The sequence below is a fragment of the Cimex lectularius genome, unplaced genomic scaffold (assembly GCF_000648675.2).
Source record: "Cimex lectularius strain Harlan isolate CLEC.00 unplaced genomic scaffold, Clec_2.1 scaffold37, whole genome shotgun sequence".
Lineage (NCBI taxonomy): Eukaryota > Metazoa > Arthropoda > Insecta > Hemiptera > Cimicidae > Cimex > Cimex lectularius.
The window spans coordinates 1,777,397-1,804,922 of record NW_019392682.1 but is presented as its reverse complement, the minus strand read 5'-3'; the positions used below and the strand labels follow the sequence as shown (position 1 = coordinate 1,804,922).

The following is a 27,526-nucleotide window of genomic DNA, read 5'->3' as shown; positions in this document are numbered from 1 at the left end:
TATTTCTCGGCATTCTGAACACAAAGCCAGGCTTTGGTTCAAAAGTCTGCATATGTGGCAACTTCACATGGCATATTATTATTACTGTTATGATACTTATTTTTGTCAAAATAATTTGATTGTTTATTTCTCTACATTCTGAACACATCCAAAAGTCTGTCCATGTGTCAACTTTGCGTGGTTTATTATTAGATCCAAAAATAACTGGAAGCAAACTACTAACTACTAGAATTATTATAATTGTCACTTTTGTCAAAATAATTTGATTTTTCATTTCTCTGCACTCGACACAAAGCCAGGCTTTGATCCAAAAGACTTTCCATGTGTCAACTTTGCATGGTCTATATTGTTATGTTACTTTTATCAAAATAATTTGACTGTTCATTTCTCATGTTATTACATTAAACTTTATTTTATAGATTTTATAAATATACTTTTCTACCATTTGCATATTTCCTATTATATTAATGAATTGTAAAATGTTAATTTTTTACATTAAAAAAAGTGTTCCCATTAAAGAAAATAAATTAAATAATCAAATAAAGTTTGAATTTTGGGTGTCTGTAGTTTAGGGCTTCGACAATAGATGCACTGGTGTTCCCCTGGAGTATCTCTTCTCGTGAACCTTCATATATTCACAGTGTCCTAGATTTTAAACAGAAAAAGAAACGAAATTTCAATTTCTATAGCTAAATTTAAGAAAATGTTTGGAAATATCACTTCAGAAGATGATTTCGAATTTTAAAAAATTCCTTCTCCAATGATTCTTTACTTGTGAAGAAGCAAGAATCGTTTTAGAATTTTGGATTGTGTCCATTGGATTGTTGGTGTTTAAGAGAAAATACGAATGGATAAATTTACAAGAGTGGAAAACGTTCTAGAAGAAATTAAAAGAAGGCTTTGAATGAATTCTAAAAGCATTTTATTTTTATTTATTTTTTTATATGTAAGAATGATTTAGGCGTATGGAATGATTCCAAGCCTTTCTCAAACCTGGGGTTTGCAGGTTAACGATGTCAGGAGTGATACGGTCCGTCGAGAGATCAGTTCTACCTTGACCAATATTGCCAGCAGTGATTTTTCATCTCGACGAGAGGAAAACTAAAGAATTCCCAGTCTCGAGAGGGATCCTCGCCAGTTTCAGTTTTAATTTATTTTCAGTTTTGTATTTTTAAATCTATCCTTTGTCCAAAGAATGGAAGGCAACAAAGACGAGGCGTTCCGTTGTATTGAATTGGCCGAGGAGTACATTTTAGCTGGGAGAAGGGACAAGGCCGAGAAATTCCTGCTTAAGAGCGAGAAACTCTATTCGACTCAAAAAGCCAAAGGTGATTATCCAATCTGGCTTAACTAAAGAATTGGTTTACTTATTAATAATAAAAGAGCCGAACTTCATTTGAGGTTCTTATCTGTCTAGAATTTTTTTTTTTTTTTTTTTTTTTTGTTTGAAGACCTTTTGGCCTGCATTTGTTTAATTTCACCTGTGACAAACTGCTTTGGCAAATGTGATGTGCAAAAGGAGTAATTTTTAAGTTTTAACTGGAAATTCCTCACTGGAGTGCTTTTATTTCTTTTAGATTTGTTGGAAAGCCTGCGCAAGTTCAACAAACACGCGACTAATCCGACTCCAAAAGCTGAAGCGACAACGACTCAACCTTCACATTCCAGTAAGTAGCTTTTGGACTGTTATCACTGGCTAATCTTGACTTTTAAAAATGAACGTATCATTTGATCCGACAGCGTATTCCATCATTTAACCGCATTTTTTAATTTTCCAAAAGCTAAATTATTGGAGATCATCAATTGTAATTGAAATGGGTGTGGTCACTCCATTTCTTAAAATTACACCAAAGCAATCAATTTGCTCTTTTTGTACTTTCTCTTTTGACCATAACTTCAAAATGCTACTTTCAATTTAACCCTTGAGCCAAAAATAAAACTGTACCACATAAATTTCAGCATATTCCATTTCGTATCATAAAATTACATTTAAAAAATAAAAAAAAGTCATACGATAGTTCCGCATGCATTAGAACTAATTGTAGTTTGCATGTGTTTCAACTGTTAATTTATGAAATTTAGTTATGTTTTTATGTAGCCTTTCTGAAAGTAACATTATTTAAACAAGACATCCATGTGAGATTAATATATTTAATAAATTAAATTCACAGATATGTATATACTGTATAGTTTATAACGGCCATACAAATCACCGAAATTAAATCAACTGATAAATTTGCTATTTTTGTACTCTCCTTTAGTCCACAACTTCAAAATGCTACCTTGCAAAATTTACCCTTGCACCAAAAATAAAACTGTACCATATAAATTTCGGGATCATTCCATTCGGTATCACAAAATTACAGTTTTAAAAAAAACTGTTATACGACAGTTTAACATGCAATTGAACTAATTGTAGTTTGCATGTGGTTCAACTGTTAATTTATGAAGTTTAGTTAGGTTTTTATGTAGTCTTACTTACCAAATTAAATTCACTGATATTTATCTACTGTGTAGTTTACAGTTTATCGAGGCCATACAAATCATCAAAATTAAATTATCTGATGAATTTGCTCTTTTTGTACTTTCTCCTTAGTCCACAACTTCAGAATGCCCTTATACCAAAAATAATACTGTACCACATAAATTCCAAAATAATTTCATTCCATGTCATAAAATTACAAACAAAATATCACTACGACTGATGTGCAATGGAAAGAATAGTAATTTGCATGTTTTATGAAATTTAGTTATGTTTTTGTGTAGCCTTTCTGACATTAACAATAGTTAAACAAGACATCCACATGGGATCAATAATCCCAAATATACTTAACAAATTAAATTCACTGATAGGTTTTATACATATGTGATGTGTTCCTCTGCTGCGTAGTTTTGCAGCTTATTGCGGCCATTTCAATAAGCAAATTAAATCAAAGGATTAAATTTGCTCATTTTGCACTTTCTCTTTTGTCCACAACTTCAAAATGTTAATTTCAATTTATCCCTTGCATCAAAAATAAAACTATACCACATAAATTTCAGGATAATTTCATTATATTTCGGAAAATTACATATCAAAACAACATAATATTCCTGTTTGGTGTGCAGTTGCATGAACACAAGAACGGTTTTTGAAATGTATTAATTTTTTAGGTAGCCTTTTTGACTGTGACATTAGATAAACAAGACTTCCACATAACATTAATAAATGTAACAAATTAAATTCACTGATAAGTTTTTTGACGTCTACTGTATAGTTATAGTTTATAGTGGACATTCCAATCACCAAAATCAAATCAAACCAAAATATACAACCATAGAACTGACTGTTATGTACATTTGTATGTTATGAGCAATTGAACAATTTTGTGATATTCATGACTATATTTATGTTTTGTTTTTGCTGTTTTTTGTAACTTTAGCCATCCTTTTGAAACATTGTTAATTCATAATCTGAACAAATTATATTCAGTAGATGTATCAGTGCAGATTGTGGTAGTAAAAGTAAAGTAATTACTGTTATATAGAAAATATAACTCATATCAAACCACTTCCCAATGCTTTTTTTCCGTATTATTCACAATTAAAAAACCATGTGCTACACTTGGATTAGAACCCAGAACCACTAGCATGGTAAATAAGTCAGATGCCCTAAACACTCAGTAACTGCACAATTCTTGATTATGTTGTTTTTAGAAGTTTATTGAAGAAATTATTATTGCTTTTTTCCCTTTCCTGTTGAAAAGACAATTACATCAAGCTTCAGAATATTTTCTATATTACATTAACTCTGTCAATTGTTTGTAATTGTGAAATCCGCACTCTTCTGTGCAGCTGGAATATTTCTGATTTTTTGTAGTAATTTTTACATTTTTACTAAAGTATTCTATACTTATGGTTAGAAATTTAATTCAGTTGCGCTGTCATATTCTTGTAATTTAGTAATCTATATGGAATGGTATTGTACAATTGAACAATGGGAGAAAAATTAAAATACTAAGATCTTTTTTGTAACCACCATTTATGGGTGATCTAGTACAGCTCTTGCGACCGTGGATAATTTATTTTTTCTTCGAAATAGTGGTCTTTCTTTATATTTATTCTCCTTTTTTTCCATTGTATTCAGTATAAAAGTGTGATACTTCATTTCACTGTTTTGTAATGTTATTTGTTTACCCTGCATTTCTAGATCAATATTTTTTTTACTTAATGGTATTTATTGTCGTTGGGGCTACAATAAACATGTTTAAAAATCTTCAAAGGCTGAAACACTCATCTTCAGATTTATTTCTTTATTTACTTCAAATATCATTGAGAAATACTTAATTGTACTTCTCTGGGCATGCACATGTACAAACACAAACACATTGTAAAATAGACAAATAATCTTGATTTGTGTAATCGAAAGTAGCTGTTATTGTACAAAACTTTGATTGACAATGTAAATACACTATTCATTTTTAAATAAGATCAAGGTGTAATTTGATTTTACCACTTTCAGATAATATGAAAAAAGAAAGAATCCCTAAAGAAGCGGAGTATACCTCTGAACAATTGGAAGCTGTTAAAAGGTAAAAACATGGTTTACTTGTATTTTTGTTTTATTATTTAAACAGTTGTCTCAATGAAATGAAATATTGATTGCAATTTTTCCCTATATTCCAAAAGGGTAAAAAAATGTAAAGACTATTATGAAATTTTGGGAGTTACAAAAGAAGCCACAGACAGCGATATTAAAAAGGCCTACAAAAAGCTGGCTCTACATCTCCATCCTGATAAAAACCGCGCCCCAGGAGCTGCAGAAGCATTTAAAGGTTTATTTTCCATTTCATTAAACAAATTTAACAAAATTTTAATTAAAACAAAATTGTTATTTTAGCAATTGGAAATGCTGTTGCCATTCTCACTGATGCTGAGAAAAGAAAGCAGTACGACATGTTCGGTTCTGATGAAGAGAGAATTCGTCATACACACACACATACCGAAAGTTACACTAGAGGATTTGAATGTAAATAAATTATTGTAAAAAAATAACGTTTTCAAAAATTAAAAATTATTTTTTTAATTTTAGCCGATGTTACGGCTGAAGAATTGTTCAACATGTTCTTTGGTGGTGCTTTTCCCAGTTCAGCTAATATTTATGTCAGGAGGGGGAATCAGTGGAGGAAAGCTGATCAGCATACTCAACCATCACATAGAGAGGTATGCATGTTATTATTATGTTTATTTTAAGATTAATTATGTTCATTTTCAGACAACAAACTACAGCGTTTTAATGCAGATGTTGCCAGTCTTAATACTCATAGCTTTATCAATGATGAGCTCCCTACTCGTCTCTGATCCTGTTTACAGCCTAACTCAGACGAGGTAAATCAAAAGGTATTTTTTAACAATCTCCAAGAAGTAGAGTCATTAAATAATCACACATCTGGGCACTTTTAAACCTTAATAAAGTTTTTTTTATATATATTTCTCTTTATATTTTTTACTTTGTATGTATTATACTGTTACTTTGGCATTCTTAAAAAATAAATAAATAAAAATGTGTTTTCCTTCCTTGCAATTAATTTCCCAAAGAATGATTTTTTGTTTTTCTTTGTGAAATTCACTTTCATTTCTGGCTATAATTTGATTATTTCTTGTGTTTTTGAATAATACAGAACAGACTTGAAAATATATTAATATCAAAATAATAAATTGTAAGATAAGTATTATTTATTGTTAATTTTTTGTAGTTTTTCTGTAATAACAAAACTTCACGATGTTTCAAAATAAAACAAGCCATCATAGCTTCATTTTCTTCCTATCCATTCAAACCTTCATTAGCATATTTTACGGATTGTGGTTTCGGGCAACGTTCATTTATATGTTTATACTATTTATTACTAACACTAAATGGTATAATTTTTTTTTATTTTTTATTTTTTTTGTAAAACTTACATTTTCTATGTAAGATTTTTTGCTATTTTATCATAAATGATCATGTGACAAACAATATTGCTTTAAAAGATTTATCTTTATAACTTTATTTCTTACAGATAGATAAATTTTTATAGTTAACAGTTAAAGATGCTTTTTCCGGTGTGTACTAATAAACTCACTATTATTGTTTAATTGCATCTAGATTAGTGGAGCTTTTCATGGTGAGTGAATATTATTTGTTTTTTCTTCTCTTTCTTGAACAAAGAAGTACTTTTCTTTTATTATATATTGTAATAAAACTATTGGTGTTGTGATAGCCAGAGATGATTGTGATAAATTAAGAAATGAAGCTGACAGTATCATATTTTAATTGTTGCTTGTTTGCACTGCACTTTCATGTTTTTAGACTTTAGTTTATTCTTGATTGTTTTTATTTTTAAAATGTCTTAATTTTTTATGTCCGTTAAAATTGTATGTAAATTATTTTTTGTTTTACAGTAAATTTCCAGTTGTTAGGATGACAAAGGATTTGCGAATTCATTACTACGTTAAAGAAAATTTCCATACAACCTATCAAGGTAATATAAGAAAATTAGAAGCGTCAGTTGAAGAAGAATACGTTGCAAACCTCCGAAACTCGTGTTACAGAGAAAAGACATACCGTAAGTTTCCATTTACGCTGATGAAATGTAAATATTGACTTATTAATTTTTGTAGGTGAGTCTATGCTCTGGCGGGCCAAGAACTTTGGAGACTCTTTGCTTTTCCAAAAGGCACAAGAGATCAAAACACCTTCTTGTGATACTTTACACGAACTGAATGGATTAAGAGGGGGTTAATTAAATTATTTAAGGAAACATACATATATATAAAATCCTTTAATAAACTGGTGAAGTTCATTTTCAATTCAAGCTTATGCTACAATATGGTATCATCCCACGTAATGGGATTTCATGAGTGAAAAGTTACCATTGAAAATATTCTTTAAAAAAGAAGAACACAATTTTCAAGCTGTTCAATATTCACAAGAAATTATTTGTTTAATATTTATTTTATTTATTTTTAAAATTTGTTGGTTTAGCATATTGTTGTATGTTACTGTGATAGTCATAGTTGCGTTTATGATATTTTAAATAGAGTTAAATAAGAAAAAGATACAACCACTTTTTTTTTGTAAATAACTGATTTCTTCTCACAGAAAATTGGTTATTTGGTGCACTGTTGGAATCTTACACAATATATTAAATATTTGTAAACCCACTTTAATACGATTTTTTTCCTCTTAATATGGAAACTCAAGAAAGATCTGCGTCCTGTTTGCTCAGACAAAACACACGCTAAAAAATGTTTCTGACTTGATCTCACTTATACAGAACAAATTATATAATCTAAAAGTTAAAAAGTTCCATTATATCCACATTATTAACTATTTTGTGCTGTGTAAAATAAACAATTTAATACTGTTAGAATATTTTAAACAGTCAGGCTAAAAGCAATAAATATAAATCGTTAAAATTAGGCGCTGTTGGAATATGGTGTATCAATCACCAAAATATTATTTATTGTTATATAATTTAGCCAAATAAAACATAAGAAATATATTATGAAATAATCTCTATACAAAGTTTTAAATACACAATTTAATTGAAAAAATCAAACTAATAGCAATTGTAATAAATTTTTGAGATTTGTATAAGCATAAAATTGTTGCCAGGAGGCATTAATAATTTTGAAAAATGTTTTGATACAATTATATTGCTATTTTTAAATTAATAATAAAAGAAGTTTGATCAAATATCAATCAGATTTGAACAAAACCTTGCCATTGTCATGAATTCACAAATGATACATTGTGAATCGAATAAAATGGAACAATGATTAGAAAATCTGAAAATGCAATAGAATTTTGTCAATGTAGGCACTGGCAAGGTGAAAACTGAAACTAGTTTTTATTTTACAATGACTTGATTTCTCTTATTAAAAAGTGAAGGATTATGTACAAAATGTATTATTCACATCAAACAAAATAATATATCACATAAATTTTGATTAAAAAAAAGAAAAAGAGTTTGAGGTAAATTTAGAAAGTATAAGTATTGTGACATTAGAAATCTGTAAAAAAAGAACAAATAAATAGTGTCTGCAATAAACTTTATTAAAAAAATATTTTTCACATGAACATTCTAGTCAGTGTAAAGCCCTACAACGTTATGTACCTATTTTGTCCTCCCCCCCTTAAAAAATTAAAAAGCTGCCTTGCTGTTTTTAAACTTTGTTTTTTGGTATGCATGAAATGGTTTACTAAATAACTGCAATACATTTTTTTAATCACTTTTTTTTCACTGTAAGCACACGAGTTTGTGTGTGTTGGAATTCTTTAAATATCAAATACATAATATGGAATGAAATATTGTTTTCTTCTTTGATTTTATTACATTTTATTGACAGTATCTACTATTAAAAATTTATAGTGTTGTAATATGTAAAATCAATATTTGACATGTAAGATTATTAAAATTATTTTGTTGAAATGTTAAATTGTATTATTCTATGCTTATTGTATGTTTATTTGCCTTTGTGAATTGTCGTTTTAATAATTCTTTCGGGGTATTAAGTAAAATCTACAGCGGTAGTCAGTGATTTTTTGGTTTGTTGTATTTTATTACTTCTTTTTTTGGTTTTGTGTTATATAACTGTAAATATTTTTGTTTTTTATTTACTTTGAGGCTACTTTAATTCCATTAACCAGAGCGGTTGAATGCGATTCACTCATATACTGCTGTACAGCCTTCTAATTCCCAATTTAAACAAAAATCGAATACGCATAATAACATTGTCTTTGGCTAATATGCACAGAACATAAAGCCATTAAAAAAAAATTGTTACTGAAAATGAAAATAAATAATGAAATAATATAAAAAATAATTAAAATAAATAAAATGAACGCTTTTATAATTAATTTAATAGATATAATATGTGCAGTAAAATGGGTTGGATACATCCCACCTATCTAAGTAACTTACATATGAAGAAATTAGAATAATACATATATTTTTATTAGTAAGATGTACACAAATATTAAATAAAGGAAGGGGCAGGGAATGACAGTGGCCACAACAGTTTAGGCATTGATACGGCACTCATCACTGTAAGCTAAAGGATCCAAGTTTGAATCCAGCGGCCCTGCATATGAACGACACAAATGGGCTTTTTTTAAAAAACATCGACACCCCGAGGGTTGATATAACCTTGTAGTTGAAATACCCTCACAAAAAAAAAAATAATAATAAAAAAAAGGAAGGTGCTTGAAAAAATATTAAAAGACAAAACAAAAAATTCTACCGAACTAATTTTGGTCTTACATTGTAAGTGTATACAATTTTAAGGTGCCTGGATCATGGAAAGGTTTAGTAAGACTTGTAATAAAACCTAAAGATTTATTTGCTTTTGCAATAGTTTAAATGTGTCAGTGGCCGCAAGGTTTAGGTGCTGACACGGCGCTCATCACTGTAAGGTGAAGGTCCAGCGACTCGGCATTTGAACTGGACATACTTACAAATTGGCTTTTTTTCAAACATACCAGCACCCCAAGGGATTATATAACTTCATAGTCGAAATACCCATGTTTAAAAAAAATAAGTTTATCTGACTGTCAATAATGCCAAGATCTTTAACAATTGCATGTCTAATTAGGAGCGAGTCTGATATAGCATAGTTAAAATTGATAGGATATTTTATTTTATGGAAAATCAGAACTGAACATTTTTCTGAATTCAAATGAATATTATGAGTTGAACACCATTTATTAAATTTTATTAAGGCATGTTGAAGTTGTAAGCGGTCAGAAACCGAATTAATTTTTAAGAATATTCTTAAATCAATGCTAAAAAGTTGTAACTCAAAAGAATCAGATTGTATAGATTTTACAAAGAAAAGGCCCTAAGTATGACCCTTGAGGAACTCCTGAAGTTGCTGGAAAACTAAATGCTTTTAATTTTACTTTAAGCATTCGACCTTGTAAGTAGGATGTAAACCAATGTAATAAGTTACCATGTCTAATTGCTTTAATTGTTGTAGTAATCGTATGATCAGCACTACCCCACAAAAGAGGACATATCTTAAAATGGATCCTTAACGAGTCCAAAACCTGGTGGAACAATGCCACACTACTANCTTGTTAAATACACATGTATAATTTAAAAAATATATGCATGAGTTAATCTTTTTGAATGATAGACTTGTGGATGCATTATTGGGTTTTGGTGCTTCTCCAATATGGCTGTAAAGTGACGATTACAGAGATGGTGTAGCTCCATGGATCTACCGCTATAGCGTCACTAGCAGCTTGGGTGTAGAATCAGATAAAAAGTCACTACGTCCCAAGAGAGGGGGTGGTGAAAATCGCAATGGTAGGGAATTTGGGGTTTTTGTTGGGCTTGTCACTCCCGTACTGTGTGGGAGTCCCTTCGTCTTTGGGTATCAGACCTTTATCGGCCGAGCCGTTCGACTCCACCGGGATCGCCGTTTACCGTGAATAAAATGCCATTCGGCCCGGAATTAAAATAACACCGAAGGATCTCAACAATGTCCGATTTGTTCAAGTCGGCCTTCGGCTACTTCAGCAGTACCAGCAACAGCGGGACGGCGATCAGCAATGACCTGGTCGGAAGGATCGTCGAGGTGGACAGTCTCAAGATCAGGATCAAGAGAGTCATCGCTGAAGGTAGCAATCCACTTTTGACCTTTCCGTCGTCCTTTGCATCCTGGTTTTTTAAATTTTCTCCTTTTCAGGTGGCTTCTCCTTCGTCTTCCTCGCCCAGGCGGTCGACTCGGGGAAAGAGTACGCTCTGAAGGTGAGAAAAGAAATTTTAAACATTAAATTAAGTAGAATGAAGGAGATTAACTTTCGGCCCTTTGATCCCAAACAGAGCGAGACGAAACGCTTTACTTCCTGTTTTTTTTTTTTTTAAATCTTCGTTTCCTATAGGTAATCGTGTCTCAGCATTTTCCTATTGATCAAAAGTGCCAACCAAAAACGTTTTTTCTTATGAAGTAGAAAAAGAAGGTATAAACAAATTAAAACATACAATGAACATTAAGTGTAAAGAAATAACTCCAGATGCCACCACTATAATCCTAACCAATTATTTATTTAAAACAAACATAATTGAAACTAAACAAATATTTAAGCTGCCATAACTTCAGTCCTTGATACACCAACTCCTCATCTCAGCCAACTACTATTTAAATTTTGCCTCTTTTTTACATCAAAACGTCAAATTTAAACAGTTGGCTTAGATGAATTGGTGTCTCGATAGCTCAAGTGACAAAAAAGCCGGAGTGCTGATCCATAGGTTGTGGGTTTCAGTCCTGCTGGTGATACTAATTTTTCATCTTAGCTTTCTCTAAATTATCCTAAAAACTAGTTTTTATAACTATTAAATAATTAATAAGAATAGTTGTCATGTGTGATGGTCCCATGAGATGGTTATTTTACTGCTTGCTAATTGATAATATCATTGAACAGCTGTATGATGCCACGATGTTTGATAATTGGTGTACAAAGAGGGAAAACAGTAAATAGTAGTCGGTTGAGATGAGTTGATGCCTCGATGACTGAAATCATGATAGCTCAAGTGGTAAAAGTGCCAGGGTACTGATCACTAATTTTTCATCTCAGCTTTCTCTACATTACCCTAAAAACTAGTTTAGATAACTATTAAATGATAAATAAGAATAGTTGTAATGTGTGATGGTCCCAAGTGATCGTTATTTTACTGCTTGCTAATTGATCTCATTGAACAGCTGTAAGATGCCATGATGTTTGACAATTGGTGTAAAAAGTGGGAAAACAGTTAATAGTAATCGGTTGAGATGAGTTGGTGTCTCAAGAACCAAGATCATGATACCTAAATTGGCAGAAGTGCCAGGTACTGATCCATTGGTCGTGGTTTGAGTCCTGTTAGTGACATTAATATTTCATGTCAGCTTTCTCTACATTATCCTAAAAATTAATTTAGATAACTATAAAATAATTAATAAGATTAGTTGTAATATATGATGGTCCCACTGGATCGATAATTTCCTGTTAGCAATTGATAACGTCATCGAGCAGCTATATGATGCTATGATGTTTGATAATTGGCACAAAATGACAGAAAACAGTACATAGTAGTCGGTTGAGATGAGTTGGTGCCTTGATGATCGAAATCATGATAGGTCAAGTGGTAAAAATGCCAGGGCACTGATCAGTAATTTTTCTTCTCAACTTTCTCTACTTATACTAAAAACTAGTTTATATAACTATTAAATAATTAATAAGAATAGTTGTAATGTGGATGGTCCTGCAAGATGTTATTTTCCTGTTAGCAATTGATAATGTCATTGAGCAGCTAAATGATGGCACGATGTTTGATAATTGGTGTAAAATGAGGGAAAACAGTAAGTAGCAATCGGTTGAGATGAGTTGGTATCTCCAGAACCAAGATCATGATAGCTCAAATGGTAGAAGTGCCAGGTACTGATCCATAGATCGTGGGTACGAGTCCTGCTTGTGACATTAATACTTCATGTCAACCGTCTCCACATTATCATAAAAATTATTGTAAATATGTATTAAATAATTAATAAGCATAATTGTAGTGTCTGATGGTCCGCCTATGAGAAGTTCCTGCTAGCTAATTGATAATGTCATTGAGCAGCTATATGATGCCATAATGTTTATTAAGGGGATTATTAACAAGGGACCTAAATTGAGAAAAAATGTAAATACTAGTCGGGTGAGATCAGGAGTTAATGTCTCGAGTTCCGAAGTCAAGATAGTTCAAATGGTACAAGTGCTGGGTATTGATCTGTAGGTTGTGGGTTTGAGTCCCACTTGTAACACTAATTTTTCATCTCAGCTGTTTCTACATTATCCTAAAAACTATTTTAGATATCTATTAATAATTAATAAAAACAAATAAATATTATATTTGTGCTAAGCGTAGCATTTTAAAAAGCATAACTATTAAATAATTTCCTCATAAGTCTCTTTTCTTTGTTTTGATAGATTGCTGCTGATTTACATAAAGCTCAAAGCTGGACATGAATGTATATAACACGTATACACACACATTTGTACAGAGTTGAGCCTATCACTTCTCGCAGTACCGCTTTTGTAGTTTACTGGCAGGCCTCAGGAATCTACCACCTCAGGTGTAGAGAGTCTGAGGTCAGACATTGCATTAGGCAATAAAAAGTGACAAGAAAAAAAAGTTCATGAAAATTCCCACCACAGAATACAAATACAATTTATTTTTTGAATATACATGAATTCACTGCTGAGATATTCAATGATAAAGTTTTATGGTTTTGGGAGGAAAATTTGCATGTGTTGATCTCCTCTGTGGAGTCTGTGGATATTTGTACATAAAGGTGGCAGGATTTTCATTTCTTGTTTATTATGACAGGAAGAAATTGTACGTCATTTGCTTTTTTTTTTTTTTTTTCCCCAAAGCTCTTGTTGGCCTGATTTTGGATAATTTGACGGGGTTGTCAGATTTTAATTATATAATAGATAATTGGCTATGCAAAATTATTCAAATGTTTTTTTATTAACATCCTTCTAAAATCCCCCTAAAAAATTATAGTGTAGATATTAATAATTTTACAATTTCTTTGTTCCATGACCACATTTGTGTTAATCGACAGTTGAATCATTGGAAAAAATTTCCATGTGTTTATTGTATGTTGATTGACATCAGCTCTACAAATATAATATATATTAACATGGCCTTCAGTGAAAATAGATAAAGTCTTAATATTTGATTTTGCTGCATCCTTGTTTGAAATTTTTAAAATAGCTTTGGTTGGATTAGAAAAGTCACCAAGGTTAACCATGTAAAGTTAACACCTTTCTTTTAGATAAGTAATTACCAGGTTGAGCAGTGACATCATCTTGAGGTGTGCCATTCTTCTTTTAAGGATGATTCTATTGTTTCAAGCATGAATGAACTTCGACAACATTAAAAATACACGTAGAATAGAGAAGAGAGGGTTTAAGGACTCAACATAAATTTGTTCAAAACAAAAAATGCAAATTAATATTAGATGGATAAATAAAAAAACAGTATGTAATATACATTATCTACAGATGAGCCATATATCATTTTGTGTTGTAGAAATATAAATAACAATTTATAAATAACATTTCAATTAATTATTCTTTTTATCTTGATTGAATTGTAAAAGTTAGTGTCACAATTCATGGGTTCGAATCCTACTAAGTTTTTCATCTCAACTAAGATCTTAGATAAAAAGAACAATTAATAGAAATAATTAACATGGTCAATTATGACCACTAAACATACACGGATCAATATAATATAATAACATTGTTTAGGCCAAAATTCAGGTCAGCGTTGTAAATTTGGAATATTGACAAGTTATTTATGTTTGTTTGTCTCTTCATTAAGAGACTGATCGTTGGCTTTATTGAATGAAATAATGAACAGGACGGACTAAAATACATTTGTTGATAAAAACAGATAAGTGAAGATTACATCGGGGCAATTTTTTTCAAATATCGCCTAACCAGATCATACACCAATGTATTCAACACATCACATTGAAATTAAACAAAAAAAAAGGCAAAGTATACTTGTAGAATTTATATTTACGAAGAACAACACCCAACATTGGTTCATTTTTCAGTACAATTAATTCAATTGCCATTTATTTTATTAACTACGTATTTCTGTTATATATCTTGTCAATTTCTTTTTTTATGAAAAACAGATACAACCTTTCGGGGTCATTATGGGGTTTCCTCTACTCACTCCCCGGGTGTGGTGTTTCTGGGGGCGGTGGGAAACATTAAAATCTTTATGTGTTTGTATGTTTAATAATAATTTGACAACCTGAGGTAACTTAAGAAGGTAGCAAGTTAAAAAACAGGAGAGAAATATCTGAGGGTCAGTGACAAAGATGTGTGAAAGAAAAGAAAAAAGAAACTCGAAGAATTATCTGTTTAAAACACAGAGGGTCGGTGATGACCACTTGATGTTTGTCAGCCCGTAAATAATTCATACATACAAAAGATATATAGTTGTTTTTTTTTATAAATTATATTTTTATAAATTAGATAATATTTATAAAATTAATTCCTTAAACAATAATTATTATTTATATAAATTATAAATTATATTAATTTTCATCTCAACCAAGACCTTAGATAAAAAGTATTATTAATTGAAATAATTAATACCATCAATGACTGCTAAACATATGCTGATTAATATAATAAATTATATTTATTTTGAAATAACGCTTCCTCTTCAGCATACAAAAATCTTTACAATATTTCAGGTCATATAAAAAGAAACCAACAAGATATTTAAAAAGATGCAACATTTTTAATAAAAATAAGCTAATCTACAATATATGTTGTCATTTCATTAACTAAATTAATAAAAATGTATTTTTTGCCCCGGAAATGTGTATAATGAAAGTATTATATGAAAAATATAACTTGTACAAAACAGATCACTATGACTGGCGAAAATTAAGGTATAAAAAAGCCTATTGTAATTTAAAATCAAACAAATCAAATTAAGTAATTGGATCAGTGAAGGTTTTTAAGTAACAATATATAATTAATTTTATTTTGTCCATACTGTCATGTTTGTTTGTGCCAGTGTGAACAAACATACAGCTTTAAAACTGGACTACATTAAAAATCCTTTCATGGAGTATTTCCTAATTTAGTTATTTAGGTGATGTTGGTTAGAAAGGTACAAGAATTTAATACTGTTTAAACCTGCATCGAACAAAGTGATGCGTGGTTGAACTATTATTTATTGAGGTTTTATTTATTAAATTGTGAGAATTAAGCTAAGCTCCTGTTATTTTTTAAGAACTTAAAAAATTTTCTGCCTTACACACAAGAATTATTTTTTCCTTTTAAAGTAAATGTTTTGCTTATGAATAATTAAAAAATAAAGAAATTAAACATTAAGCACTTATGTTAATATTAAAATTATAAATAAATAATGTACACATACATTAATTATATCCAATGAAATGGAACAAAACAACAGAAAGAAGTTTAGTTTTGTGTATTTGAAGTTTTTGTTCATGTTCTTTGTAACACGGGAATCATTGACCTCTTTGGCTTGTTAAAAATTAACCAATGACCCAAAAATTGATTAGTTTACTTCAGGGTATACGCCTCGACGTAACGTTTTTGTGTGCAATACATTTATCAGTCCTCAGCCCCTTCAAAAATATTTATTTTTAATATAATGTTTCTTAACAAATTATTATAATTTATGAGTCATGACAAATGTGTTGTAGTTGGTAAAAATAAATTTCCAATCTATACTGTTTATAACAAATTACAAATTTAACAATAATTGTTCAAATATTAATAGTTCAATTAATTTTATATGTTTACATTTTGTATTGGCTTGAAGTATAAGTAAGTAGCATTTTTCAATAATTCGGTTTTATCCTTCTTGTATTTTGAAAAAATAATTATTTAGCTATTATTGTTTACACGCTCTGAAAAGAAATTTTTTAAAATATAAGGTGGGGGGGGTTGATGCAGAATTATGACAATCCACTGCGACCTAAGCAGATCTATTGTGGAACCCCTATAGCTTACAGTGGAAAGTGAACTTTTTCTTATAAAACTAAAAGTTTTCTTGGTGCCCCTTTACCAACCTCCTTTGGTAAGAGAAATGCCCTATTGAAGTGGCTGTATTGTATATTCACAATGGAATGTGCTGATGTCTTTGGTTCCTCCTCGCAGAGTCAGCTTTGCCCATCTTCTTAAGAGATAGAGAAGAGAGCAGTGGCCGGTTAAAGAGGGTTATAATTTTTCTAAAATCTTACCTGCTGAGGTAGAGAAGTTCCTTTGCCTTTTGTTTTGAGTGATTTATAAATCTCTTAGCTTGCTTCATTGAAAAGGTTTATTTTTTTGTCAGTTTAGTCAGAGATCTTGTATTTTTACAAGGAGTTTTGCTAATTTAAAATCAGCTCTGCCTGTGATCAGAAAATTTGTGATCTAATGACTGAAGACTGGATTTTTGTTCAATAAAAATCCTCAAAACGAGAAATAAAAACCTCAGAATGTGCAAAAAAGTGTAATAAAGGTAAAAATTTCATTTAACTTAGTAAAAATTTTAACATTGTTCATAAAGTGTGTTATTTGGCAACCAATTGTTCAATAATTTTTTGAAATAGTGAGGAATGATCAGAAATTAAGTATTTCAGAAAAACACCTTTTTTTGTCGATGTTTCGACCTTTGTTCGGGTCATCTTTTAGGGCTTGTGTAAATCACAAAACATATATTGGACATCTGTGTTGTACAATTTTTTTTCCAATGTAATTCATCCAGGCCCTGAAGATGATCAATAAAGTTGGAAACAATGGCAAAAAATGAAAAAGGTGTTTTTCTAAAATACATCATTCCTGACTGCTATTATCTACTTCAATAAATTATTGTTTATAATGTAATTGTTTGTTTCTTATAACCAATCGATTATGCTCATTTTTAAACTCAATATAAATATGCAATTAAATTCTATAACTAAATTTAAAAATATACAACTAGATAATGACAATAAACTATAGCTTATAAACTATGCATCAAAGAACAAAATGCAATAAACAAATTAATGTACAATTATATCAATATATTATATAGCTTTAAATAGTTAGAAATTAATAACAATAGAGTACAACAATTAATTTTTTTCTGTCATCCAGAATGTAATTCAAAAGGGAAAAGACTCACTCATCTTTAAAAATAATTTTACCATCAGTCTTCAGTTCCGGGATGCCAGCACATTTGAACATTGGCACTACAAATTCAGGCATTATTATTTTCTTATTATTTGTATTATTTATTATTTGCTTTTGCACTGAAGTAAGACTAAGAAGTGAGACATAAGCAGTTGATGGAACAGGGAGTATCGGGACATGTTGAACTTAAAACAATTACTTGGGAAAATTAAAAAAAGTTCAAAACTTTGAAGCGAATTATAAAAATAGTAAATAATGCTAATAATAAAAAATAATAATCAAAATGGATTTGGAAAAAAATTGATTTTACGATCTTTAGTGATGATGCTTTAGGAGAAAGTGTAGTTGCTTGGTTTGAAACGGACATTTTGATGTAGAAGACTCAAATTGTTCTGGTTGTCCTTCAACTGCTGATAATGAACAAATTCAAACTTGTTACAAATAACACACGAGACATCACAGGGAACAAAACTACTCTCTTTTTTAAAAATTTTTTAAAACTTTTAATTCTGACTGGGGATGAAAAGGAGGGTCCTTATAACAATGTTAGTTAGAGATTTAAAAAAAAAAAAAAAGCTGGGGAAAACGCAGTGAGCCACTGCTAACAACTCTTTCAAAAAGGTAAATGTGAATTTGATGGAATTAGATGGGGGTGCTTTATTACAAGCATCTTTCGTTCACCAAATGGTTAATTCTAGTGTATACGGCACATAATTGGAATAATCAGTCAGCCATTGACCAGAAATGGCCTAAATTGGCTAATTGCAAGGGGATTGTTTTTCACCAGGATAACATTCCCCTGCATGTGTTGCAGGTGGGCAGAAATTACAGGTATTCACGATCTTTGTGTTAACCCTGTTAAGTCTGTTAGATCGAGAAAAATGATAATTTAGACTTGTTAGAATCGACTAGTTAACATTGCTCGATCTAACAGGCCAGAGCCAATTCGGAACTTGGCTGGGATGGTACCCCATCCAACATTTGCCTGACATTACCCCTCAGATTTTCATTTATTCCAGGCTCTGCAAAACTCTAATAATGGGAAAAACACTTTATTTCATTTGAGGATTGCAGAATACTCGTTGATAGGTTGATTCATTCAGGATAAGCTCAGAGAAGACAGAATTAAAAAAATATTTTCATATTGGCAACAAGTAATGGAACAAACTTGTTCATATATTGTTTAAATTTGTTTACAAGTACATACAATTTTTATTGAATTTACTTGTTTTACAATACATTTGTTTTTTTGTCAAAATTTTCATTAATATTTAACAAATTGAATTGTTAATGTTTGCAGCGACTTATGGCAGCCGATGAAGAGACTAAACAAACCATCATCCAAGAAATAAACATTTTGGTATCCTTTACTTGTTTATAATTGGCTTTTATTTTTGTTAAACAAGGCCTGACATTTGGCAAAAAATTTTGATTAGTTCAACCTTTCAAATAAAATAAACCTTAATACACTTATCAGAAAAAGCTCTCTGGACACCCAAATGTAATTCAATTTTATGGCGCTTCTTTTATTGATGATTCAAAAACTGAACATGGCATGGGCGAATATTTAATTCTAACAGAATTGTGTCCTGGTAAATTAATCAAATAATTAAAAATATTTTACTGAGTTGATTTAAAAATTTAACCCTTTCAGGTGGGAGTCTTGAACAGTTGAGGAAACAGTCGACAGTGGGTTTCCCTCCTGAAATAGTTACAAAAATTTTATGGCAGGCATGCAAAGCTGTACATCACATGCACAGTCAGATTCCCCCAATTGTTCATCGAGATTTAAAGGTTAAAACATAAATTTTCAATTAAAATAAACATTTAATCTGTATTTTTTTTGTCTAGATTGAAAATCTATTATTAAGCAGCGAAGGGAAAATTAAACTCTGTGATTTTGGAAGTGCGACTAGTCACATAATTCGCCCAGACAACTCATGGAGTGCTCAACAACGATTTTTACTTGAAGATAAGGTATATTTTGAGACAGTTAGATTTTTTCTTGAAATAATAATAATTGAAATGTAAAACAGATGAACATGTGTACAACACCTATGTACCGAGCTCCTGAAATGATAGACACCTGGGTGAATGCCGAGATAGGTACAGCTGCTGATATTTGGGCGCTTGGTTGTCTCACTTATTTCCTTTGCTTTGGAAAACATCCATTTGAGGATTCATCAAATCTTAGAATAATAAATGCCAATTACAATATCCCATCGTCTGACTCGAAGTACAGATGCTTCCATAGCATAATAAGTACGCATTTAAAAATTTTAATCGTAATAAAGGTCAGGGATAAAAAATAAACTATCTATATTAATTTTAGGTGGTTGTCTGGTCGTCCAGCCAAGTAATAGATTGACAATTACACAAATTTTAGATAGGCTTGCTTCTGTTGCTGAGACCCAACAAATAAACCCATTAGATCCTATAGTTATAGATAAATTGCAGCCAAATAATATTAGTAACACAGGTAAAGAAATTACATTGTCAAGGAGATTTTGTTTTTGATATTCATAAATTTTTATTTTTCAGGTGCTAATGAAAATGTTAATTCTAGTCCTGTTAGAAATATTTCAAACAATGCTGCTTTAAACAGATCCCATAGTCCAGTACAAAGGTATCTATTTTCAAACAAATGTGGATTAGGATAAAATATGGACATACTTGGAAACTTAGGGAAACTTAAACAGACACATAATATTTAGACAGGAAGATTTATAAAGATTTTATGTTGCACAAGCATTTGACTGCACATGGAACAAGGGCCTCCTATACAAATTAATGTGCGTTGTTCCAAACAACTTCTACTTAATCCTCCACTTTTTTCTAACAGAACAAGTTCTTTTGGGTCCAATAAAAATTGGATTACTCCAAATACTGCTCTCTGACGTGAGTGTGCCACAGGGCAGTGTACTTAGACTGCAGATATTCCCACTAAACCTACCTTCCTCCTCACACTCTGCTGGACACACTAATCCTGATCCTGTAATTGCTTCGAAAGATCTGCAGAAACTTATTGTGGAAAATAAATTAAAACAAGTGCGTCCTTGTCACATTTACACTCCAAAGCAAATTCTACAGTCTACTCTACACTTAGAGGACAATAGTCCAAGCTATCGACGAAAAACAAACTTCCATCTATAAAATGCTACTATATACTAGATTTGTACATACGGAATAGTAGGGAACTGCTGAACCTTTTAACATTCAGTGTCTCCAATCCTTTCAGTAAAGTCCTCAGATCAATTATAAATGTTCCCATATTATGTTTCAAATTCTACCCTCCACAGAACTAAAAAATCTTGTAATATCAGAACTTATAGTTTTCTTTTTTATGTAGAATTGTTTTCATATATATATTTCGAATCAGCATATAAAAATCTCTTCACTATAGTAGGGGTTTCTTTATAAAGAAAATCACAACCCCTTTTCAAGTTTTACCCCTTCTCTTTTTAGAAACAAAAGGGACTCAGCTGACAAAAATGACATACAGACTGAATATTACAAAATGATGAAATGCGCCTGACGGACAAAACCAGTGAGACTAGGTAGATCATAATGATCACAGATTATGAAGCTAGAAATTATTTATATTTCTTAAGTTTTATAACTGTACATTTTATAGGCCACCACCACCCAATGTTCCGGCTCAGCCAACTCCTAGTAGTGGTGGATTGTTCTCCCAAATAAGAGGTGGGGCTGGAAGTTTTCTAAAAAACTTGAAGGACACATCATCCAAAGTTGTCCAGTCTGTCCAGCAGTGAGTAAAATTTTTAAATAATAAATCTTATTTTATTTGTTCACCTGCGTTTTCTGTATAAGGACCATGGTGCGAACAGAGGAGATGGCAGCGAGTTATATCACGTCTCGTATATGCGTTATAAATTATACAGAGGGACCTGATACACTTCAGGATCTTAGGTTTATGGTCGAATCAAGGCAGTCGTTGTCAAACTGCATAATCTTCAATCTTTCAACAGCTCCTCTTCCATTACATCGTTTTCCTAATTCTTCGGTAGTAAAATTTTTATTTTAAAAAAAATTATTGACATTGATTTTTTTAAAATAAATGTTCAGATAGTAGAATGCGGTTGGAGTAAGCGATGCCCTTCACTTCAAGCTATTTATACACTGTGTGAGCATATGCATAATTTCTTAAAAAGCCAGTCTACAAATGTTTGCTTCGTGCTCTGTCCAGTGAGTCATTTTGGAATAAGCAGTTTTATGGACTTTTTTAAAAAAATGGATATTTTAGGATGGAAGACGTAGCTCAGCAATGTTGGTGTGCGCTTTTCTCCTTTATGTAGGTTTTGTATCTAGACCACAGGATGCCTTGCAGTTATATGCTGTTAAAAGAACACCACCGAACCTTCAACCTTCTCAAATAAGGTACTTTATCAAGAGTTATTTAAATATTATTTGCAAAAAAAGCCAATAATTGCAAATAACCAATTGACAAATATGCGACAATACAAATTCATTTAAATTTTAGATATTTGGAATATTTTACCCAAGTGCTTGCAGACCCACAACCGACTTTGAGCTGTAGTAAAATTAGAATTATGAATATTGTGATTCAGCCAGTACCTTTATTCAACAAAAACAGGTATTTTATTTATTTTCTCACCCTCATTGAGTTAAAAAATAGTAAGTAATTTTTTTTCCTTATTTAGAGATGGTTGTCGCCCCTATGTTGAGGTGTTTCAAGGAGAGGACAAAGTTTTCACCACAATCGATGAATACGACAGGATGGTGGTTTTTACTGTATCACATGGGAAGGTTAAATATTTTAGTATTACTATTAATACGTTATGCATAGAATGTATACTAATAGCAAATTTTCAGGTTGTATTGCCTGTCAGGTGTTCGGTGAGTGGAGATATCACTTTAGTAGTATATCATGCCCGACAAGTCCTCACGAGGGTGACACCAATTAAAATCTTTAAATTACAATTTAATTCATCTTTTGTTAATGATAATACTCTTATATTTACAAGGTAAAAATTGATTTTTAATAGAGATATGTCATTATTAGTATTATTTATTTCAAAAAAATGTTAAAGGGGAGATTTAGATGATGTTGAATCGCCTGAGTATTACCAAGACAATCTAATTGTTACATTGAACTGTGAAGAGGCAGGGGATCCAACAGTCACCATCGCACCGTGGGCGAAGCATCAAAAAGTTGATCCAAATATACTCTTCAATTCTAAACTTGAAGCTGATGAAACTACAGATTCATTTGGTAAATTTTTTAAAGTTTTTTATTTAATATATTTATTAATTATATTAAATTTACAGTTCCGAAGAACAATGGCTCAAAAAAAGCACCGCCGAGACCTACTCCTCCAAGACCAACACCTCCCCGTCCACCACCAGTCACTCCACAGATGAAGGTAAATAAAGTGCACCTCTAGATTAAGTTGAAATCTAAATTTTTGTTTTGCTTACAGCCGAATGTAGATGTAAAAGAAACTAGTGACTTGTTGAACCTGAATTCAGTAAGCGGCGTCAAAACAGATGATTTACTTAATCTTGGTTCAGAACCCGATCCACAAGTGAATGAAAAACCATTCATAAACACTCCAAACCTCCAAAATCCTCTTTTTGAACCCTTTGCAACAGAACAGCTTTTTGGAGAACAACCATCCAATGGACAAAAGGTATTTGGATATAGTTTCTAAGTTTTTTGTCAATTTGTAATTTAAAAATAAAAGTATCCTGTCACAAAAGAAGGTTTTAAGTACCTTTTAAGCATAATTACTATTTTAAATTTATTCTACTTTTATAATTTTCATTATCAAAGAAGATTCTAAGAACATGTCTAATTTGGGGATCAGGTTTATTAGCGATCTCAGCCAGTGTGGCCTTTAAAACATGATGTTGTCAAAACTTGATGATATGAATGGAAAATAGATCAATGTGTTCATGTGTTTTTTTCTTTTAGAACGTTCCAAAAAGTGACAATCTTCTTTATGATTGGGGCGATTTAAACATGACAAGTACCACCACCCCAACCCCAACACCCAATTTTGGGAATTTTGCTCAACCTACAATGCCAAATTTGCAAACTCTCAATTTAAACACGAACGGGTTAAGTAACAGTTTTCAAGACAAAAACAACTTGGGCTGTTTTCCGTCATCCATGCAACGAAACGTCAGCTCTCCCAACTTGCACTCCGACATACTGGATGATTTCGGTAAACATTTCCCTTTCAGAACTCTTCCCTTGTGAAAAGTTAAGAAATCAATGTGTGTCATTTCAGTAGTAAAACCAAAAGCAATGAGCAATGCAAACAGTCCGGCAAAGACGCCTTCAGAAGCGAATTACAGCCGATCGCATTTTGAATCAGCAAAACCGCCTCCTACTCAGCCATCACCTTGTAAATTATATATTTTTACATAGATTGTTAACACATATTAACAAAGCGTTTATTCAAGGTAAAAAAGTTGAAGATGTATTTGGTGATCTACTCGGAAGCCAAGGATACACATTCACAGCTAAAAAGGAGACAGGGCCTTTAACAATAAACCAAATGCGAAGGGAAGATAAAGCTAAAGTTACAGACCCGGAAAAATTAAAAGTACAAATATTTTTAATTTTAAAAATTTTATTATAACAAATATAACAATGTTTTAATTCTAGGTCCTGGACTGGAGCGAAGGAAAAACAACAAACATACGAGCATTGTTAACAACATTACATACCGTCTTGTGGTCAGAGGCAAAATGGCCCCAGTGTTACATGCATCAACTTGTGTCAGCAGCAGACGTTAAAAAAGCGTATAGAAAAGCTTGTATAGCAGTTCACCCTGATAAGGTAATTAAATAACAATAAAAGATTAATTTTGTTTGAAATAATTTCCTTTTTGCAGCATATAGGCACACCCAATGAGAATTTAGCTAAAATGATTTTTATGGAATTAAACAACGCATGGAGTGAGTTTGAAAAGGAAATGGCTTAGAAGTTCTATACTGAATATCTGCACAACATAACTACCAAAGAAAGTTAGGTACTTAAGGTTAAAGAAAAATTATCTATGCATTTGTTTTATTTTTAAACAATCTAAAGTAGAAGACTTCTGCTAAACGAAAACAATCCCAATCTACCCAATACACCTTTCTTTTTAATATTCCACTAGATTACCATAAATTGTACTATTAATTGTTATAAAAAAAGCAATAATTATGTAAGTTATAAAATGCTAAGTAAGATTGTGATCAGATCTTCAAAAAAGAAAACAAAAATTACTTTTTGTGGTATGTGTGAGATTGCATTTGTTTTGTATATTTTTTTTAAATTACACTTAATCCATAATTTGTCATATTTAAGCTTTAATTTTATTTATATTATTTGGACATTCCAATTAATTTCTATTGTGATATACTTTACAACTTTTTTATGTATATATTGTAATCTTAGGTTTTTCCTTTTCATTGAGCAAAATTTTCATTTGTTTTACATCAATTAGTAGTGTAGGGATATTTTTTTAATTTATTGTTTAATACTGTATATAATATCAATAATAAATTATATAAATAGCAACGATTTATTGATAATCGGGACAAGTATATTTTACTGACTATGTATAGATGTTAAAATAAAAAATATCTTTGTTGAAAAATAAAATATACTTTATTTCATTTAATTGATTGATGGCTTTATCTACACTCAATCCCAGCTTTAATTATTATTTTTAATAAGAAAACCTTATTGTTGTGTAATTCAAATACACTAATCCCTTAACACTAGCGGTTTTCACTATTCACATATGAAAAAATGAGGAAAGTTTTGGCATATCCAGAAGTCCAATTTTATTTGCAAAAAATATATATTTTTGTATTTCAAAAATGGATTAAAGGCTCTAATTAACTCTCAGAAAACTTTTGCTTGCTTTCATTCTGTTCCTTCTTTCTTCTCAGTTTGTTTTATTCTATCGTGGAATTTGTGTCACAAAATGCCTCTTCTTCAAAAAAAAAACATCCTTTATGAAAGAATAAAAATTTGGACGTTACATTTTAAAATTTTTATGCAGACCAAAGCTTTTTTTCTCAAAACAGCTCAGGGAAATTTAACCTTGAGGGACCAACTTATTAAAAAAGCAATGGACCCATCTTTAAATCGAAGTTTTAAGTTTAAACGGGATGTCGAGGCCACTTCAAATCCTTATATGAAAATTCTTAAAGAAATTAATTATTCGGCGAAACAGCGAACAATTAATAGTCATTTCTTATCTTGCATGTCAAAAAATACAAACAGTGAAAACAGTTAACATGTTCAAACAATTTTTTTTTTAACTGGGGCTTCCGACATCTAGGTCATTTCAGCCCCCAACTAAGTGTATATTTTATATTCTATACCCTTTCAAACACTCAAACATTGTTATGTCTTCTATTACGTTTATTTTGAATAAACTTTTTTTAGTTCTAAATTGTATCTCAATTTTTGGCGTCATGGAACATAATCCTCCGTACAGCATAGGAAAATAGACTCAACATTTGCGGATTTAACATTCTGGCAGTTTTCTGGAACCAAACACCCACGAATGTTAACGGATTATTGTAACAAATTTGTAAACTATATCTCAGTTGAAGGGAGTGAAGGAGGGCTGACTAGGGTCATATCAACTAGGGGATTTTTTTTAGGTTTATTTGGAACCTCTATTATTATGACTGTTAAGGCAACTCATACATTTTGAATTTTGTGTCTCGTGGAAGGAATGTTGGGAAGGCACGGGACAGCTCGTTCTATCTCTCGAGGAGCTGAGTTGGTCGAACAAAGAAATTTTGCAGAATAGCTCTTCTAGCTATCCATGTATTTTATATCTCTCATCTTTGTTTATCTATTGCTATCCATCTCAATTCTGTTGAATATTCAATTATATCATTATGTCAGTTGAATATTGTTGCAGCTACTATCGACCTACATTTATAAAGAGTGTGCCAATTTTTCTAATTTCTCTTAACCGTCGGCGTGTTCCTTTTTCTCTTTTATCCATCCTTAGGTAGAGTAAAAGAGCAGTGGCCAGTGTAGAATATAATGTTCTTATAATATGTTATATTATAATGTTCTGTTTGAATGTTTCATTTTTGTAGTTCCTTCTGTTTTGATAGATTTATCTCTGAGTTTGCCTGGTGTTTTTGACTTTTCTCAAGCTTTTTTTCCACCTTCAATTTTAGCACGTTGACTAACAGTTCCATGGGCCAGATGGCTGCTTCTTTGGCTAGTTGGAGTTTCCTTCTGTACCTTCATGCCCTGTACCTCAAGGTAACCTTGTTGTTAATAATGATTGATTAACTAAACGAATTATTTGTACAAAGAAAATGAATGTCACTGAGATCTGATCCCACCGGCCCAGATCTTCCATTGATGAGTGCTGTATCAGTTTCTATCAAGTGTGGCCACCGTCCTCTTAGGCATCAGAAAAAAGTCCAGAGACGACGGTGGGAATCAAACCCATGACCATGGGATCTACTGGCCTTATGTTACGCATGAGGAATACATCGATGTTACAGTAATTAATTTTTCTTGGAATTAGTGTTACTTTTCCGGTGTGACTACAGTTTGCGTACTGATAATTTACAGGCAGAGAATCTTCTTTGATTATTTTTCACTTGGTGAATTCATCCAGTGTGTTCGTTTCTTTCTCTATTGATTTGTTCATTTCCGCTTTGTGGTGTGCTGATTTTCTAGTCTAAAGGAGGTCTTTTGCTAGTTTGTCAGCCTGTTCGTTGTTCAATCCCCTCTTGTTTTGTTTTCCCAAGAAGTTGAAGGGCAGAAAGTGAGTTCTTTGGGCATGATGGTCA

At 31.3% G+C, this 27,526-nt stretch overlaps 2 protein-coding genes across 5 annotated transcripts; both read left to right on the top strand.

The window, feature by feature from the left end:
* Positions 1 to 927: 927 nt before the first annotated feature.
* Positions 928 to 8,093, top strand: LOC106665547 (dnaJ homolog subfamily B member 12). The gene is made up of 10 exons (XM_014392037.2): positions 928 to 946; positions 1,007 to 1,328; positions 1,578 to 1,667; positions 4,502 to 4,571; positions 4,669 to 4,814; positions 4,880 to 5,008; positions 5,072 to 5,202; positions 5,255 to 5,367; positions 6,421 to 6,584; positions 6,640 to 8,093. Exons 2-10 carry the CDS (start codon positions 1,196 to 1,198, stop codon positions 6,759 to 6,761), a joined length of 1,098 nt encoding a protein of 365 aa, XP_014247523.1. The 5' UTR covers positions 928 to 946; positions 1,007 to 1,195; the 3' UTR covers positions 6,762 to 8,093.
* Positions 8,094 to 10,203: 2,110 nt separating this feature from the next.
* On the top strand, positions 10,204 to 24,756 carry LOC106665546 (cyclin-G-associated kinase). 4 transcript variants are annotated; one of them, XM_014392033.2, is made up of 24 exons: positions 10,211 to 10,645; positions 10,714 to 10,775; positions 19,011 to 19,070; positions 19,188 to 19,302; positions 19,365 to 19,504; positions 19,562 to 19,687; positions 19,747 to 19,972; positions 20,043 to 20,189; positions 20,252 to 20,336; positions 21,345 to 21,479; positions 21,542 to 21,734; positions 21,797 to 21,916; positions 21,975 to 22,108; positions 22,212 to 22,325; positions 22,393 to 22,498; positions 22,565 to 22,716; positions 22,783 to 22,964; positions 23,021 to 23,115; positions 23,173 to 23,382; positions 23,667 to 23,919; positions 23,986 to 24,102; positions 24,161 to 24,303; positions 24,366 to 24,539; positions 24,595 to 24,756. In XM_014392033.2, the coding sequence occupies exons 1-24, from the start codon at positions 10,507 to 10,509 to the stop codon at positions 24,682 to 24,684; spliced, it is 3,318 nt and encodes a 1,105-aa protein (XP_014247519.1). In that variant the 5' UTR covers positions 10,211 to 10,506; the 3' UTR covers positions 24,685 to 24,756. The 4 variants fall into 4 exon arrangements, with proteins under 4 accessions (XP_024081425.1, XP_024081424.1, XP_024081423.1 ...); XM_024225657.1 differs by having other exon boundaries at positions 10,204 to 10,645; positions 22,393 to 22,716; positions 24,001 to 24,102; XM_024225656.1 differs by having other exon boundaries at positions 10,205 to 10,645; positions 22,393 to 22,716; positions 23,989 to 24,102.
* The last annotated feature ends 2,770 nt before the right edge of the window (positions 24,757 to 27,526 follow it).

Coding starts and splice junctions, on each gene's coding strand:
- LOC106665546 (XM_024225655.1), top strand. CDS start 10,507: ATGTCCGATTTGTTCAAGTCGGCCTTCGGCTACTTCAGCAGTACCAGC. Junction 19,688..19,746: donor GATTTTTACTTGAAGATAAG/GTATATTTTGAG, acceptor AATGTAAAACAG/ATGAACATGTGTACAACACC. Junction 21,480..21,541: donor GTTGTCCAGTCTGTCCAGCA/GTGAGTAAAATT, acceptor TTTCTGTATAAG/GACCATGGTGCGAACAGAGG.
- LOC106665547 (XM_014392037.2), top strand. CDS start 1,196: ATGGAAGGCAACAAAGACGAGGCGTTCCGTTGTATTGAATTGGCCGAG. Junction 1,329..1,577: donor TTCGACTCAAAAAGCCAAAG/GTGATTATCCAA, acceptor TATTTCTTTTAG/ATTTGTTGGAAAGCCTGCGC. Junction 6,585..6,639: donor TTACAGAGAAAAGACATACC/GTAAGTTTCCAT, acceptor TAATTTTTGTAG/GTGAGTCTATGCTCTGGCGG.